Source organism: Coffea eugenioides, chromosome 1, assembly GCF_003713205.1.
Source record: "Coffea eugenioides isolate CCC68of chromosome 1, Ceug_1.0, whole genome shotgun sequence".
In the NCBI taxonomy this organism is placed as follows: domain Eukaryota; kingdom Viridiplantae; phylum Streptophyta; class Magnoliopsida; order Gentianales; family Rubiaceae; genus Coffea; species Coffea eugenioides.
In genome coordinates, this window is record NC_040035.1 from 45,304,354 (window position 1) to 45,320,341 (window position 15,988).

General features: G+C 37.9%; 1 protein-coding gene across 6 annotated transcripts; it reads right to left on the minus strand.

Moving 5' to 3' along the window:
- Nucleotides 1-990: 990 nt before the first annotated feature.
- LOC113762776 lies at nt 991-11,817 on the minus strand. 6 transcript variants are annotated; one of them, XM_027306377.1, is made up of 15 exons: nt 11,246-11,817; nt 10,480-10,552; nt 10,273-10,403; nt 9,797-10,186; nt 8,350-9,695; nt 7,523-7,989; nt 5,609-7,437; nt 5,373-5,530; nt 4,184-4,344; nt 3,734-3,894; nt 2,713-2,931; nt 2,107-2,544; nt 1,878-2,011; nt 1,696-1,791; nt 991-1,204 (listed from the first exon to the last, which is right to left on the minus strand). In XM_027306377.1, exons 1-11 carry the CDS (start codon nt 11,384-11,386, stop codon nt 2,737-2,739), a joined length of 5,052 nt encoding a protein of 1,683 aa, XP_027162178.1. In that variant the 5' UTR covers nt 11,387-11,817; the 3' UTR covers nt 991-1,204; nt 1,696-1,791; nt 1,878-2,011; nt 2,107-2,544; nt 2,713-2,736. The 6 variants fall into 6 exon arrangements, with proteins under 6 accessions (XP_027162178.1, XP_027162210.1, XP_027162172.1 ...); XM_027306409.1 differs by having other exon boundaries at nt 2,107-2,931; nt 3,734-3,843; XM_027306371.1 differs by having other exon boundaries at nt 2,107-2,931.
- Nucleotides 11,818-15,988: the final 4,171 nt, after the last annotated feature.

Here is a 15,988-nt window from a genome sequence, read left to right on the forward strand (position 1 = left end):
TAACGGCAACTTGTGGTGATTCAATAATTGACCTTATATAGCTAGTTAAATGAGGAACTTGGAAAACATCTATCACCACTAATGTCTGCATTCACAATTGAATTTTGACTAGTCCTCAGGTCCATCATTGTCTCTTTTGGGTTATTTGCATCAAAAGCAAATAATGTCAAGTTGAAAGATTGATGACGGGCAAAAAACATTTGGCATTTGAATGATATACTAAAAAGGATTTTCTGATAAAATGAAAAGAAAACCTAAAAGCAACGTGCGCCGCAAACCGGCATATTAACATAGCGAAACAATTATGTTTGGATAGTAAATTATTTGAAATAATTTTATGAAAAAATACTGTAACACTTTTTAATTGTGATATTTGTGAGATAAAAGAGTGATTGAAAAATGTGTTAATAATGCAATCAAATTAGTGTGTTTAAATAAAGTACAAATAATGTGTAATCCAAACACACAACTCATTGCGGCACTTATCCGAATTATTTAACACTAAATGATAAGCTCTGTCACCGTACGTACGACGACTTTCATTGCCAACGATTGAAGTGATCTCTCATTCAATCTTCTGGGTGACAAGCCAAGTGGTGATATACCCATAATATTCCTGCTGAATAGTGGTTCTTTATGAATCCCCCTTAGATTGCTTTCGGACCGTTCTTCGATTAACTCCTGTGTCTGTTTAAATTAGGTGGATGTTTGTGTAATTTATTTATCGGTTTCAATAAAAAACAAACAAACCATTCAATTGGTGAGAGTGTTCGCCGGGGGGAGGGGGGGTTTAGGGCATCCTATCCTACATCGAAAGATCGTGAGGTCTTTACTCTGAGTTTAAGGTCCACAGAAACCCTGTTCAATTACCAATTGGCTGAATAATAGTTCTTTGTGAATCCCCCTTAGATTGCTTTCGAGCGGTTTTTCGATTAACTTCTGCGTCTGTTTAAATTAGGTGGGTGTGTGTGGGTTATTTATCGGTTTCGATAAAAAAAGATATACCCATAATATTCATTATTCCACTTGCCCACCGTACAAGATTAATGCTACATGATAGAGAAACAAAAACTTCCAAATTTTGTAAAACAAAGAATAAACTATCAACATTAGATATTCATCTTTCAGCTAGTATACATACTAATCAGTTGCTAAGCTATTTAAGCTAGTAACCCCAGCTGCTGCAAATTGTGGGCGCATCTTCCTGCACGCATTTAACATCTAGTTGGAGCCACACAGTAAAAACAAGGATAAAAGAGGTGGCAATTATGCGAGAAGGGGAAAAAAAGCAACTTTAAGTGGCCAAATTAGAAAAGAAAGCACCCTCTTGGAGCAGAATGTCAAGGAACTCGTACATAGGGCTTACTTCAGAATATGGTAAGAAGAAAAACAGGGGAGATCTATCATGGTACTACTGCGTGAACTTGGAACTCTCTGATGTTAACCAAAGTAATGATGTGCATTTCAAAAAACACTTGCTTTATTCTTTCAAGTGGTTTCACAGGATAATGACTAGTAGATAAAATTATGAAAATTAGACTGTTCTACACATAACACCTAACAGAATTGAATTCAACCATATTTGCACTGGGAAAACAAAAAGCCTACCTATCTTGACATAATACTAACCACTGAAAGACTCATGTTAGCATATGCCACCTTAGGAAGAGCAAAAAAGGAATCTCAGTTACCAACCGTGGGTGGCTAACTGAAGCAAATGGACCCATGGAGGAAGGCTGGCACTAGTGAATTGAATTTTGATCATATGCCACATGTATTTACAAATAGGAGCTGCAGTGGAAAATAGAAAAACAGTTTCAGAGTGAAATCTAATGTTATGTTCATGAACTTTGAGGTGTTTTTTCAACCTTGTATACCATTTCAAAAGAGCAGTTGGCCAATCAGCCCATCAGTCTGAGGCAGATACAAACTATAGAATTCACCCTCGTGCAATGCATATTACATGCTTCAAATTTATCAAGTAGGCTACAGAATAACAAAGATGAACTCCCTGCAAGATTGGCACAGTGTAAACTTAAAAAGAAGAACAAAAGAAGGCTTAGAAAAAGTCTTTTTTTTTAAGGCATGCATAAAGAATAATCATACCTGATATTGTGATTATCATGTCTTCCTCCATGGAGCTTCAACCAGATACATTCACCAGGACCAGTTCAGTCCCTTCAGTGAAGATGTTCTATCACCAAGCTCAAAAATTTCTCTAATCTCCTAATCCATACTCTCCTAAAGATGAGAAATTAGTATAAAATATTGACAGGTGCAGGTTCTCAACTCCATGAATACAACTTGGAGACGTAACCATAACAAAATTTAACTCATATCGAGTTGCTCTGAGATGTGGTCTAAAACTCCTTGGCAGGAATTATTTCTTTATCCTTCTGATAACCATTATTCAGTACTTTTATGCAACCAGTTATCCTCGCCTTGGGCATTTAACATGTGTTTTCACTTCCTCTGGAGTTCCAGAACCCCCGGTCAAAGGGGCCACTGCCGCATGTAAAGGTCCATGAAATGTTGCAATTCCAACTATCATTGTACGGATGCACAAGGGTCACCAAAAAGATGGAACTCATTATTCAACTGATAATAGCAAATTGTCTCCAACCAAAAGATCCGCTTCGGTTTCGTTCTTCCTTGATTTGGGAATGGGGGAGACGAAAAAAGGAAAAGGCAAAACTGCCTTCCAGTGATTACCTTTACTTTAACTCTAAACGCAATTCAGCGGTTGATTGCCTCCATTGCAACCCGAACAAGGCGTAGTAATCCATCGACATCTTGGAAGTTGAAATCCAGGGCAGTTTTAACAGAAGATATACCCTCTTTATGTCGGGGCCCATCCAATTTAGGATTAGCAGCAGCAAAAGCATTTCTAGATTTCCTAGAGGCTTCCATGGCATTATTAACATCCTGTGCCTAAAATTGAGAATATTCTTAAGACATCAGCAAAAGAAAGGAATACCATAGACCTACTTAACAGAACTTCCAGTTTTGGATTGGAATAATGGTGATAAAAAATGGCTGGGAAATGATAGGTAACCATAACTATGCAGATTAGTTGAGCAGGAAAACATGATTTAGTTCTTAATGGATAGGCCATAAATACTTAAGTTCAAATTGTTTTACAGTAAAGCCTTGTCATCATACTTAACATGATTTAGTTCTCGACAGACAGGCCTAAAACACTTGAGTTCAAATTGTTTTACAGTAAAGCCTTGTCATCATATTTAACAACTTTAGATATCCAAATAGGGTGTTTCAGCAACTAATTGACCCAATTTTCCCCAGTGACCACTGAGCAGCAAACCAGAAGTGAATGAGTGTCCCATAAATACTTTTGCACAACATGAAAATGAAAAGGAGTTCACCCTACACTGAATGCTACACAAGGCAAACTATTTGGGATGCTCCTGGGAAAGACAAGTGTTTCTGGCACCCACATCTGCCAGAGTAGGATATGTTTTTTAAGTGAGGTAAGGTGTCATTTTCTTATGTTCCAAAATACCAATAATTTTTTCCCACCAAAATCTGTTAGCCTTCATATTCTGAAGCAATTGTTTCTGTTTAATGTGTTGACATCAGTCTTTCATGTTTCAAGTTACTAATAATTCTTTTCAGTACAATCAACAGAAACCCAATCTAAGGGCTTTAAAGCATCCTTCTTCGGAATTTAACAAGAACCAATCTAAAATCAAGGTAACTTACTGAATGTACTCACATAGTTAATTAGCCGCATGAAGCTAGAACGGTTCCGTGCTGTGAAAACATGATTTCCAGCAACTTGGGGAGAACCAACACCTTTGGCTTGCACAGCCTTGTCGACATTCACTGGGTTGTTCAAATTGTCAATATCAGAGGCAGAAGAGGAAGGAGACTCACCTAATAATGGACAGAAAATGTGTCATAAGAGGTCAAGTCAAGACAGGAAGACGGAGATCCCATGAATGTCTAAAATTATAGCATGAGAATACATGGAGTTGATTTTCCAGCCTTATAACTTACATCTCCATGGATTTCCCAAGCTCTTCCAATATCTTTTTGTACATGGCGAGAATAATATGGTAACATTTCTATAGCTTACAATTACGGAACTCTAAAATGAAGGCCCTCAAGGAAAAACCCTAGAGCAGACAGAGCAGCATCCAAATTCACAAAGTTATCATGGTACCTGTAGGAAGAATTTGTAGAGCTGCCTGCAACTCATTCCGATCTCTGCTTGCACTGTTATGTGAAGTATAAATTACTCGCATATATGCAACCTCCATGCATTTATAGGCCAAAGCAGCAGCAGCCATGTCTTTAGATTTCTCATATTCATGGGCGCAAAACCTACTTACGCATAAGTGCTTCAGTGATCTAATTCAATCTATTGCCAGAAACCAAGAAATGCACAGATGCAGCAACAGATGAAAGCCATAGTAATGAGAGAGGACGAGCAGACTAATCTGACATTTTGCTCGTCATCAAAAAATCATCACAAACTTCATTCCCAGTTTCATGGCAAAATCGTTATGCAGAAAGAGTATCTGTAAGCAGGATCACTCCTTGCCCAAAGTTTTTACTTCTGCTTCCAACTAACGAGTAATTTATAATAGTAGACTAACATGCTCTAAACATAAAACTGTTCGGCACTTATCGTGCCAAAATTTTTTTTTTCCTACAAATCTATTATGAAGATGATGCCCTTAGCCTCTCAAGACAAAATAAAGTTGACCAACAATCCTCAAATAAAGACATTTTCAACTAAAGAACCTCATAAAATATAATAATGGAAGAACTTTATGCCTGAACTAATAGCTAGTAAATGCATCTTAAACTTTTTGCCTTTCATATTTAAAGAAAGAAGGAGAATACTTCAAAATGTCCAATATTTGTTGTTCTAGTCACCACAAATGACCTCAACATTCAGCCAAGGCTTGTAAACATGATACTGGTATAATCCAAGAACATTATTTTAATGCTTCCTATGGTAAATGGGCTCATATGGCTGTGCACCTTTTCCCAGCTGAATAATTGATCAAGTTACTCAAGCCAATTGGGGGAAAAAAAAAAAGGCTACCAAAGGAAACACTTTGGCTGGCATAAGCATAGGAAAGCTAAATAATGCTCCCACTCAAGGTAAGTCTGGCTTGTTTTGTGGAAATACGAAGAGAAGCCTTAAGGTCTTGAGTCCCCACTTTAACCTTAAAATTCAGTAACATGTCTCCATTAGAAATTCTTCACACTTGGACAAAATTTTTAGGTTAACACCCCCCTCCCCCAAAAAAAAAAAATCTAAAACTGCAAGCAAATGAAAATATGAGCAAAACGACTCCCAATAGGAAGAAGACAAAATGATGATTTTGAATTCAACATACTCGCAAAGCTTTGCTGTGCTGCTATACATCTGCATGGACTGAATCATCTCGTTGTGCTTTGTGTTCTCACTGTTGCTGGATTCTAACAAAGAGGCTCCATGGAGAAATTTAAGAGCAGCTTGGAAATAAAGTCCTGTACTTTCAGTTGAACCAGAGTTCTGCAACAGAGAGACATGGTGTTACATTAGGACATGACTAGTGAGGAGCAAGTATCACGAGTAACAGAAACAGTAAACCTTAAGACGATCAGCCAAGTGTTTGAGGTCCTTTGCCTCTTTAACAGCATTGGTAACAGCTTGACTTGAGGAATCCCTTCTAACAGGACTTGAGGTATCAAGGTCCCGGCTGTTGTATGTAGGAGGAGTGGGATGTCTTAGATTGACAGGGTGGCTTCCATTCTGCTTTTCAGCATTTTTACTCTGTTTTAATGCCCTATGTATAACATCTAGTTCTTTATTTTCACCAACTTCTTTCTGAGATTCAGCAATTGGCTTGGGACGCGCCAGTGTGTCAACTTGACCTCTCATAGAAGGTGGTAATGAGTGTGACTTCCCCCTACTGGACACCTCAACCCCTGCTTTATCAGAAATCAACTTCCTTGATGATCTATCATTGTCATTGTCCTGAGCCACAGTCTGCTTCAAATCTTGGCTCCCAACAACATCTGGTCTAACAATTGAACCATTGCGACTACCAGCCTTTTGTGGATTGTCAATTCTACTAGTGTCTCTCACTGTCTTTCCATCAGAATCTTTCTTAGAAACAACATGACTTTCAGTTCTATCAGAACTAATGCTAGATTTTTCTTGAGATCTGTTTCTTCCAGCCTTCAATTTTTCCTCATATGAAGACTCATTACCATTTTCAAATTCAGATATTGAACTCCGAATCTTTTCTTTAGACCTTGATGAGGATCCTTTCCCAGACTTCTTGGAATGAGGAACATTACTAGCATACTGATCATAATTCCGTTTTCCTTCATCTTGGATTACTTCTGAAGTCTTTGTCCGGGAAGCATAACTTCTTTGACCTTGTGCATTAACTTTGCTCTCAGAAGCATAATGTGCAACAAAACCAGTCGAAGATACAACCTCTGCCTTATCCACAAGGCTTGCTACATCATCTAAATCCCTGCCCTGAAGATCATTCACAGTGGACTCTAGGGACCTATGATGGATGACACTGGGAGTATCATCCTTCACTTTCAATGACTGTTCACTCAATCCAACATCTTCTCCATCTAAAGATCTTCTTGGACTAGCTTTGGCAAAGAAGCCAGCATCCTGAAGATCCTCCTTTCCTGCAACAGTCCTTACTTGTGGCAGTTTATCAGAATTAGAAATCCTCAAAGGAGATGAAGACACTGATTCTACAGGTGAGCCTTTCATTTCCTGGTGATTGGTTCTACTTATATGTGATCCAGAAACCTTTGAAGAGCTTGAAGTAGCTGCCACAGAAGGCTGTCCAGAACCTAAATCTCTTCTGAAAGAATCTGCAGCATCAATGCTCCTTTGTGATGGAGCGCTATCCAGATCTTGCTCCATTTTTTGGTCCGTCAACCCTCTGGCCTTTCTTTCTGATGTAACATCTTTGTTCCCACGGGAGTCCTTCCCCTCAGACTTCGATACCCGCGCTTTCTTTTCTTTCCTGCGATCATTTTCTCCTGTGTCTTCTGAAAAACCCTTGCTTCCTTGGGAATGATGTTGCGAACTAGGTAGAGGCAAACAGTCGACTTCTGCATTTAGATGTACGTTCCCTTTCTTCTTCTTCATGAAATTATCATGACCAGACTTGTCCATTTTCAGTGATTGGACTTCTGATTTTTCAGAAGACCACTTCCTCTTTGGATCACCTTTAGAATCCCTAGAATAGTTGCTGTATTTGTAGGGATCATTCAATGATGCACTACTTGAGCTTTGACCTGCTTTTGAAGAGGTTACACCATGATCAGAAGTGCAATTTTCATCTCTATTACGTACATCTTCCGTCTTGATCTTCTTAGAAGCTCTCAGGCCATCAATATCACTCTCTCTTGGGTTCTTCAGCTTTGATTTAGTTCCATCACCTGTGAACATATTACATTCTGGCTGTTATTTCTAAAACAAAATGATAAATTTAAAACAAAAAGAGTTTTGTCCACTTGATTATACCTTCGCCAGAGTTACTATCAAGTAGAATTTTCTTCTCCTTTTCTTTAACATGTCTCCCAACAACTGACCGACCCACCTGGCCCATGCACTGAGATCCAAATTCATCAAATAAAGGGGAGATGTCCACTTCATTCAAGTTTCTACTATTAGAACAAGCCAGAAGGTTCTTCTTCAGATTTGAAGATTGTATAGGGCCATCCTGGCTATTTGCACTTGTTACCTCTTTTGATCCACACTTCTTCCCACCAGTGGCCATGGCTTGTAATCCAGAAAAATGACAATCTTCATTTGATCTCCGCATATCAACAGGAGATACTCCCAACACGGTCCTACCAGGATGAGCATGCTGATTAAGTTGACTACTAGAAGCAGCAGCAAAAGGAGCTACCGAAGCCTGGACTTGGTAAAGGGCCCTTGAAGCATTGGTCGTTTCCTCCTCACTGATACTACAATGGTTCATATGAGGCCTACAAACAAGTAGCAAAATCTAAAAGTTTAAATTGTTTAGTTAATCACCGGCACAACTATGTGCCTCACGAAAACACACAGGGAGAGGGGGAGAGAGAAATTTAGTTTATTTGTGCTTTCAGGCACCTCCTGTCAATTGGCTTCAAGGGGTAATCACAATTGGGAATTTGATCCCCTTAGAGGCTTACAGTTGAATTCGAAAATGTGTTACAAGATGACACGATCAGGGAAATATATTTTTCACCAACAAAAGGTTAAAACGCAAAAGTCTAAACTTAACGGTTCTTCTGGATAAAAACTAACCCAGAGATATTGTCAAGAATTATAAATGAGAAAAGCCAGGGAGTGGCAGAACTTACAGCCAGTCAAGCATGCTACACAGCCATTTCTCAGGAAGACTCTCGGGATTTGTACCAAGTGGAAGAAGCCTCCAAGTTTGACACTTATCACAACAGACCCAATCTTCTTTAACTAGAGGGGCCACCATTGTGGTAGCTGCATCATGATTCAGCCCTTTACCAGCGGGAAGGGGCCTATATGAAGATGACTTTGGATGATTTCCTGTTACAGATGTGCCCTCAACTTTTTTACAATTAGGTCTCTCGTTAACAATATTAGATTCAGACATGCTTCTCTTTTCAACCAACACAGAGTCTTTGACCATCTGTACTGAGGGCACTTCCTCAGAAGCAATTTCTTCATCTTCCTGTCCAAGTTCTAGGTCCCCAAAGAAGTCCTTGTACTTATCTGTTGCTTTTCCATATCCCTTTCTTAAACCCTCTGAATCATTTTTTGATAAATGGATGTCTGAGTTAGAAGGCTTCTTACTTTTAGGCACCATAGAAGAATTAGAAGTCAAGCCATCCTCCACAGGGTCTGTGCCTTGAGTGCATTGGCTTTGGTTTCCTTTTGATTTCTTTTTGCCTCCAGATGAGGACTGGAGCTCCCCAGTATTTGACTTTAAATCATACTCATTATGAGATGCAACTTTCTGATCAACATTGTGATTTGAAGAATCATCAACTTTCGGATATTTTCTTTCGCCAGAGACATTTGACTCAATCTTGATCGAAAACTCCGCCTTATCTTCCTTGTGATTAACTTCTTTCTTTTGGTGAACTGATTTTTCATCAGTATAAGTTGGTTTGCTACTTTCTCTTACCTTCTCAGATAAGCTTAGCTTTCTATTAGACTTCTCGACCCTACAGTTCTGTGCCACAGGCCCCAAAAGTTCCTCTTCTCCCACATTAGATTGGTTATCATTTTTAACCGAACTCTTCGGTACAGTGGTAGAAACAGTGACTGACTTTACAACTTCTTTTGCATCTGCGACACAAGCATTGGACAAAAGTGGGAGTTTCAGAGCATTCAAAACAAGATCTTCGTATGATGAATGGTCAACATCTGTTTCCTTCTTTAATGTAATACCTACACCATCAAGAGTATCCTTACAATTATTAGTTGATAGATCTACCGAAACACCAGATTTCTCAACCAACTTTGGCTTCTTTTCTCCATAAACTTTCCCATTGGTCATCGCAAGATCAGACCCACTCCTCGCCAACCTAGAACCCCCCAAGTTTGCCTTTTGTATAATTTTCGGTTTACTCTCTCCACAAGGCCAACCTTTTTCAGTCAATCGATTGACGTCATTAGAAATTGGGGACAGGAGTAGCCCTCCAAATAATCCGACTGATGTCATAATCTGTAACAGTAAATATACAAAGAAAGGGACAGAATATGGATTATCACGTGAATGGAAAAATGGAAAGTCAGAATAGGGTGATGATGCAGTATAAATTTAACCTGAAGAATACTGGTAGGTGATTCATCTGGGATGTCCCGAAGATCATGACACAACAACCCTTCACTATCCATTGGGCTGTCCTCCAAAGATGATGAAGGAGAGACATCAAGACCAAGCCCACTGTAAATCTCAGCATTTTTGCGAGTCGACAAATTATCTATACCAACTTTGATACGAAACTTCAGAGCTTTCCCATCAGAAAAATTTGTGGACTTCTCAAGTTCAACTTTCGAAGTCAAGTCATCAACAATATTAGATAGCATGCTCACATCCTGAATTGCTTCATCAGTTCCAGATGGGGCTCTAGGCTCAGGCCTACTTGAAGATGTTGTTCCAGGCCTTGCTGAAAAAGAAGCAGTTGGTGCAGAAAATGAATTTTGTCGAGCATCCTACAAATAATCCAATTAAACTCCTCAATTTAATGATCACTTTTAGCTACAGAATAGCTCTAGCATAGTGCTATCAAAAAAACTACCTCAAGTTGCATATTGTTTGGGAATATTTGCTTGTTATGGTTATAGACTTCTGGAGGAGTCTGTGCATGAGACCACGAAGGAGAACGCTGATAGGTAGGTAAAAATGAACCATACCCGCCAAATTTTGCACCTGTTAAAAAAATTAAATCTCTGATCAACCTCATAATGTTAATCCTTATAGTTCTATAGCTCTTTGTGCAACTTACCCAAATTCTCCGCTGACACACCCCCTTCAAAATCCTTTTGAAAATGTCCCAAAACATCTTGGACTTTTTCATCCTGAATGGTGACAGGTAAAATAGCTTACAAGCATTGAAAAACAAGAGCAGAAGAAATAATAATCCATTTCAATACTATTACACACAAAATGATTCTGCCTACTGCAGTACCTTAATTTTTCTAAGAATTTTTGGTTGTGCATTTAATTGTTTACCCACTGAAATCCAATCCCATATTGCCAAACAATCATCCCAAGTGAGGTACATATAAAACGAATCAACAATTGCAGCTATAACAAAAAAACTAATTGAAATGCCGATGGTGAGTTTCTCTTTCGCTCCAATACATGATGATCGATCCAGAAAATTCACAGAACAACATCAACTGCCCGCCTTGATAAGAATTCAAACTGATCATTCCATTTTAATAGGCCTAAAACCAAGTGAACAGCAAAATGGCCATAATACCTATTTTCAGCACTTTGCCGGAAATTACGCAATCAAGCACCGAATCCAAAACCAAAGGAAAAGCATTACTCCCCTCAGACAACTCAAAATTAGCAAAAGGCTAAAAAAAAGTTAGCTTCAAAAGTCAAAGGCACAACCTGCAAAGCTAACAAGTCCAGTAAAATCGCACAAAGCGTAATATTGGACAATAACGAGTACTGCTATCAGTACAAGCTAAAACTTCAAAGATCAATACAACTTGTCTTCAAGTAAATCATTGAGATGGAGAAAGCAAAAATGAACTTACGAGGTAAGACAGCGCAATTTCAGGGTCAATTGACGAATCAAGCGAGGCCTCTCCTTCTTCAAGCTCGGTCTCTTCCATATTTCCTCTTCCAAACCCTAATCCTATCTCCTTCCTCCCATTCTCACCGCGAACAGAAATCATCAACAATAATTTTGAAGAAAAAATGAATTATATCACAGCTCAAAAATAACTACTACTGACGTTTCCATCTCTACTCTCGCTGCACCAACAACGAAATCTCCAAAACTTATCAATTTAATAAAATAAAAAATAACTGATCGAGGATTCGATCGAAACCTCGATATAACCAACCATACTAACTTTATTTTCAATACAGTACAATTACTATTATATAACAAATTTAAAAAAATTCGGATAATATTTCCTAGAGCTAAGTTTCGAGATCCTGGGTGAAAAATGTTTAGCTTGTTATTTCGCAGCTCGGATCGTTCTCTTGAGCAATCTTCGAAGCTCAAATCGATGAGCTAAGAAATAAACATTAAAATAATAATAACAATAATAATAGTAAGAGATAGAAAGGTGGGAGGAACAGAGGAGAGAGAAGGAGTGGTTTGTTTTGGTGTGGAGCAGCCGCGTTTGTTTTTCCTCATTTGATTTTCTATTTTTAGAAAATTAGAAAATATACGGGAAAGTTCAATAATACTAATTGGATACTAACCGATCTAAGCCAACAAAGAGGCCCAAAGACTAAAAGGGCGTGAGAATACGAAATCGATCTTTTTATTACTCCTCTATTAGCTTTTACCTATTTTGTATTTTTGGAAGCTCTTTTCTCTCTCACGATCCAACTTTTTAACAGCAGTAGATTTTCTGTGAACGCAACGGCTTTCTCCCAGAGGAAAACAAACCATCACAAACTAAGAGACGCACGGATGAGCGTAATTACACGCGACGTCTCCTTACTATTCCCATGGATTAGTAGGTCCATTTGAAAGGTGAGTTTTTTGGGTATTTGCAGTAAATTTTGTTGTTGCAGGTTAATGTAGAAGTTGTAAAAAAACTCTATTTGAGGATTGGAGATAAAGTTTCTTTTTTTTCCCTTTTCTTGTTCTTTCTTTTTTGTTTTTTTCCTCTCTTCTTCGTATCACTACTATTCTTCCTCCTCCCTATCCACCAGCGCCTGCCACCGGCTACCACCATTACCACTTCCTCCCTCCATTTTTTTCTCTATCCCTTCCTCTCTCCTTCTTTTATCTCTCCCTCCTCTTTCCTTTCCCTGCCCCTTCTTTCTGGTCGCACGACTAGTGCAACCAATCACACTTCTAGTTGCATGACCAGCTGTACAACCACATTTGCTCGCGTGGCCAGAAGGAAGCGGAAGGGACCAATTGTGCTTCTGGTAGCATGACTAGCTAAGTCACCATATCTAGTCGCGTGATCAAATAACCAAAATATCAAGAATGGATTAACCCTTTGTTTCTGAGCTTCCATTGAATGCGTAATTCAAGAAAACACAGTGAGTAGCGTGAGTGGAATAAAAGTGAGAAGGTGATGGGTCCAAGCATAGCATTTTGGTCCAGTTAGTGTTATTGTGTCAGATTCCCTTCTTTTCTTTTTTATTTTTAGCTAACCAGTGAGTAGCCTGAAAAAACAGAGAAGAAGAAAGAGAAAAGCTTGCATACGGAGAAGAAAATTGCAGAGGCAACGGAGAAGAAAATTTTGCAGAGGCAACGGAGAAGAAATTTGGATAAGAGATGAAGAAGAAGAGAGAGGAAATCTGATGAAGAAGAAGAACAGAAGGTGCTGCGTGTGATGGAGAGAAAGAGAGGGTAGGCCCGTCATAAATATTGTCTGAGGGAATCAGTTGAGGGTTTTGTCCAAAACCTCCCAATTTGCTCGGGAATGAAGGAAGTCCGATTTTTTAGAAATGATTCCAAAGATTGCATTCCAATAGGTTTAAGTCAAGCAACAAATAAGGGGTTTATTCCATTCTGTAATTTCCAAACCCTTTAACCAAGCAGCCCCTGATAACAACTTGGGCTATACCATTAGATCATGGTGCTAAACCTGACATCTTGAAAGCATAGGCAATTAGAACAGCCATGTTATATGCAATCCAGCAAAAAAAAGGCAGTAATTGTAATATGCTCGTATTGCAAGATAGTAATAGATGGGATTAACAAAGCAGAAGTAGATGAGTCTCTTTTGGCCGTGGTAGTTAGCGACATTTTGAAATTAGCAAACTCTTTTTGGAATTGCTCCTTCTATTTTGTCAAGAGGGAGAACAGTGACGCTAGTCACTCGCTGGCAAATTTTGCCATTAAACTTGTTCAAGAGTTGAAGTGGGAAGCTAGGTTTCCATGTGGTTGAAAACAAAGTCACGAGCTTCTTGTAGGGCAAATCCAACAGTTGTAAATCTTTTTGTAAAAATTCTATTTACAGATATATATGAAAAAAATGCCATTTGACTAAAAAAAAAAAAACCCTTCCTCCACCTCTCAAGTCTTTACCATTGGTAGAGCAGATGGAGGGATGATGCTAATGATAAAATGCTCAAAATAGCGTGTAGGAACAATTACTTTCTTGTCGGACTATTTGCATGTTAAGTCAATCGATCGACGTGATATATATTTTTCATTGGTGTTAAATTTATCTTTCCTTTAAAATAAAAAGCAAAATGTTGCGAGTAAACTATGTAGTTAATCACCTCTATTTTTTCCAATTGACAAATTTTTTTTTTTTGAAGAATTCAGTCGACAACTTTAAATACAAGAAACTTCAAAAGTTATAACAGTCTCTACTACTACGATTCTCTACATTGGCAAAACTCGATTTCAATGTCAATTACAACGCATCATTAATGAATAATTAAGCGAATGATTATTCACACCATGCTAGCACAGCCTCTTTTTGCGTGCTCATCTTTAAGCTCGATACCTTTTGACCGTTTTCATGATTTATTCCACAATTTTATTTGTTTTCATATAATATTTTATTTTTTATGATATGATATATATGAAATAAAAATATGATTGAAAATATAAAAAACTAGTTAGAAAATACATTTGTAATGCAAATAAATTTTTTTTATTTGTTGTAAATAAAATTTTTCTTTTTTTTTTTTGTAAATAAAATTTGTATCTAAACAAGCCTACATATGTTTACTTTTTAGGGTGGATATATCTAAAATTTAGAGATAAGACTATGAATAGATTTAGAGATCTATTTATATTAGAATACTATTAATTGGTCTATATTATCAATGGTTTATGGACATCTATACTATTAGTAATAGTTTTTAGCTTCTGTAGCGCATTTGAATTGCAGATTTTTGAATTTTTTATAGAAAAATTTACTATTATGATATAATGTACCATATGGGATAAAAATACTTAAAAAATATATCAAGAGAATATTTCAAAAAATGCTACACGAAAAGCTACAATCGAAATGGGACGATTTCTTTTCCATAAAAGTGTAGCAATTGTATCATTATTAAAATTTTTTGTGGGTAGACGTAGAGTTATGTGATGCATATGTTTGTCTTGGTCAACGTATTTTGGTCTAGCGTATGAAAGAAAAATTGACGAGTCAACCAGTCAATTATACTTCGCTCAAAAAAATAAAAAAAAAAATCAGTCAGTTATACTTATCCACATTGATTCAGCGGGCTCTTGCCGCGGGCTCTTGCCAGCTCTGCATTTAATAATTTATACACTTTAAGTATATGAAGACAGGTTAGAAAATTAATATCCTCTCTGTTATCCCCGTTCAAATTTCTATTACCTAAGACAGAAGTACGAAACCTTAAAATACGTCCAAGTATTGACACTTCGTAGCTTCTCGCGTAGCGTAACACCTGGACTTTTTGAGCACGGTGGTTTTAGCGGTTGCATTCAACTGTCACTCCCTCTCTGGTTTTGTGCAAGTATAGAGAATTTTAATCAACCACATTCACCACATTATTATAAGCATCTCCTGTTATCCTCGTGGGATTGGACCGGATGGTCTCGGGATAGCTATTTTAGATCCTGTGAGGTCGCGTGTTCGAGTCATCTCTCTTACTATCTTGCGTATTTTTGGAGAGCGGGATGCACAAGTGCAGGGAGATAAATAAAAATAAGCATCTCTTGGATCTTGCACATCTTAATTTGATGAACAATTTTTCACTTTAAGCTACAAAATATTTGCAACGAAACAGATATACTTTTATGCTATGTGTACAAAAAAGTATTTTACCTTTGTTAAATTTATATCCCAACTAAGACCAATCCATTAGAAGAAAAGTAGAGAAGAGAACGAGTGACAGAAACTTTAACCCTATTTGGAGTTGCGATATTTTTGTTAAAGAAGTGCCTTTGAAAGATAAAAGTGTATTTTTAACATGTTTGATCAACATAATAGTTTCTTGACATGTTTGATCAACATGGTTTCTTTTCTTGAACTTAGGAACAGAGCTTTCAGGCCGTGATAACTCCGAGCCCCCGCAACAACTCAACATTTGCAATGAGAATCGTTCCCCCCCCCCCCCCCCACCAAGCCCAGCACAGAAAGACGAAAAGCAACAGAACACAACTAAAACCAAGGACCTAGTACATTACACATGTTCAGTTGGGCTTATACCTTGGAACGTGCTTTAATTCAGATGCTTACTGCACTGCTCGTATATTTTTGGGGATTATGAGAAGCTTCCAAGAAGTAGCATTCATTTACGAGTAAACAAGATAGCAGAGAATATCCCCACGTAAAGATGAAGAATATGCTCAGTGCGTCAGCATCCAA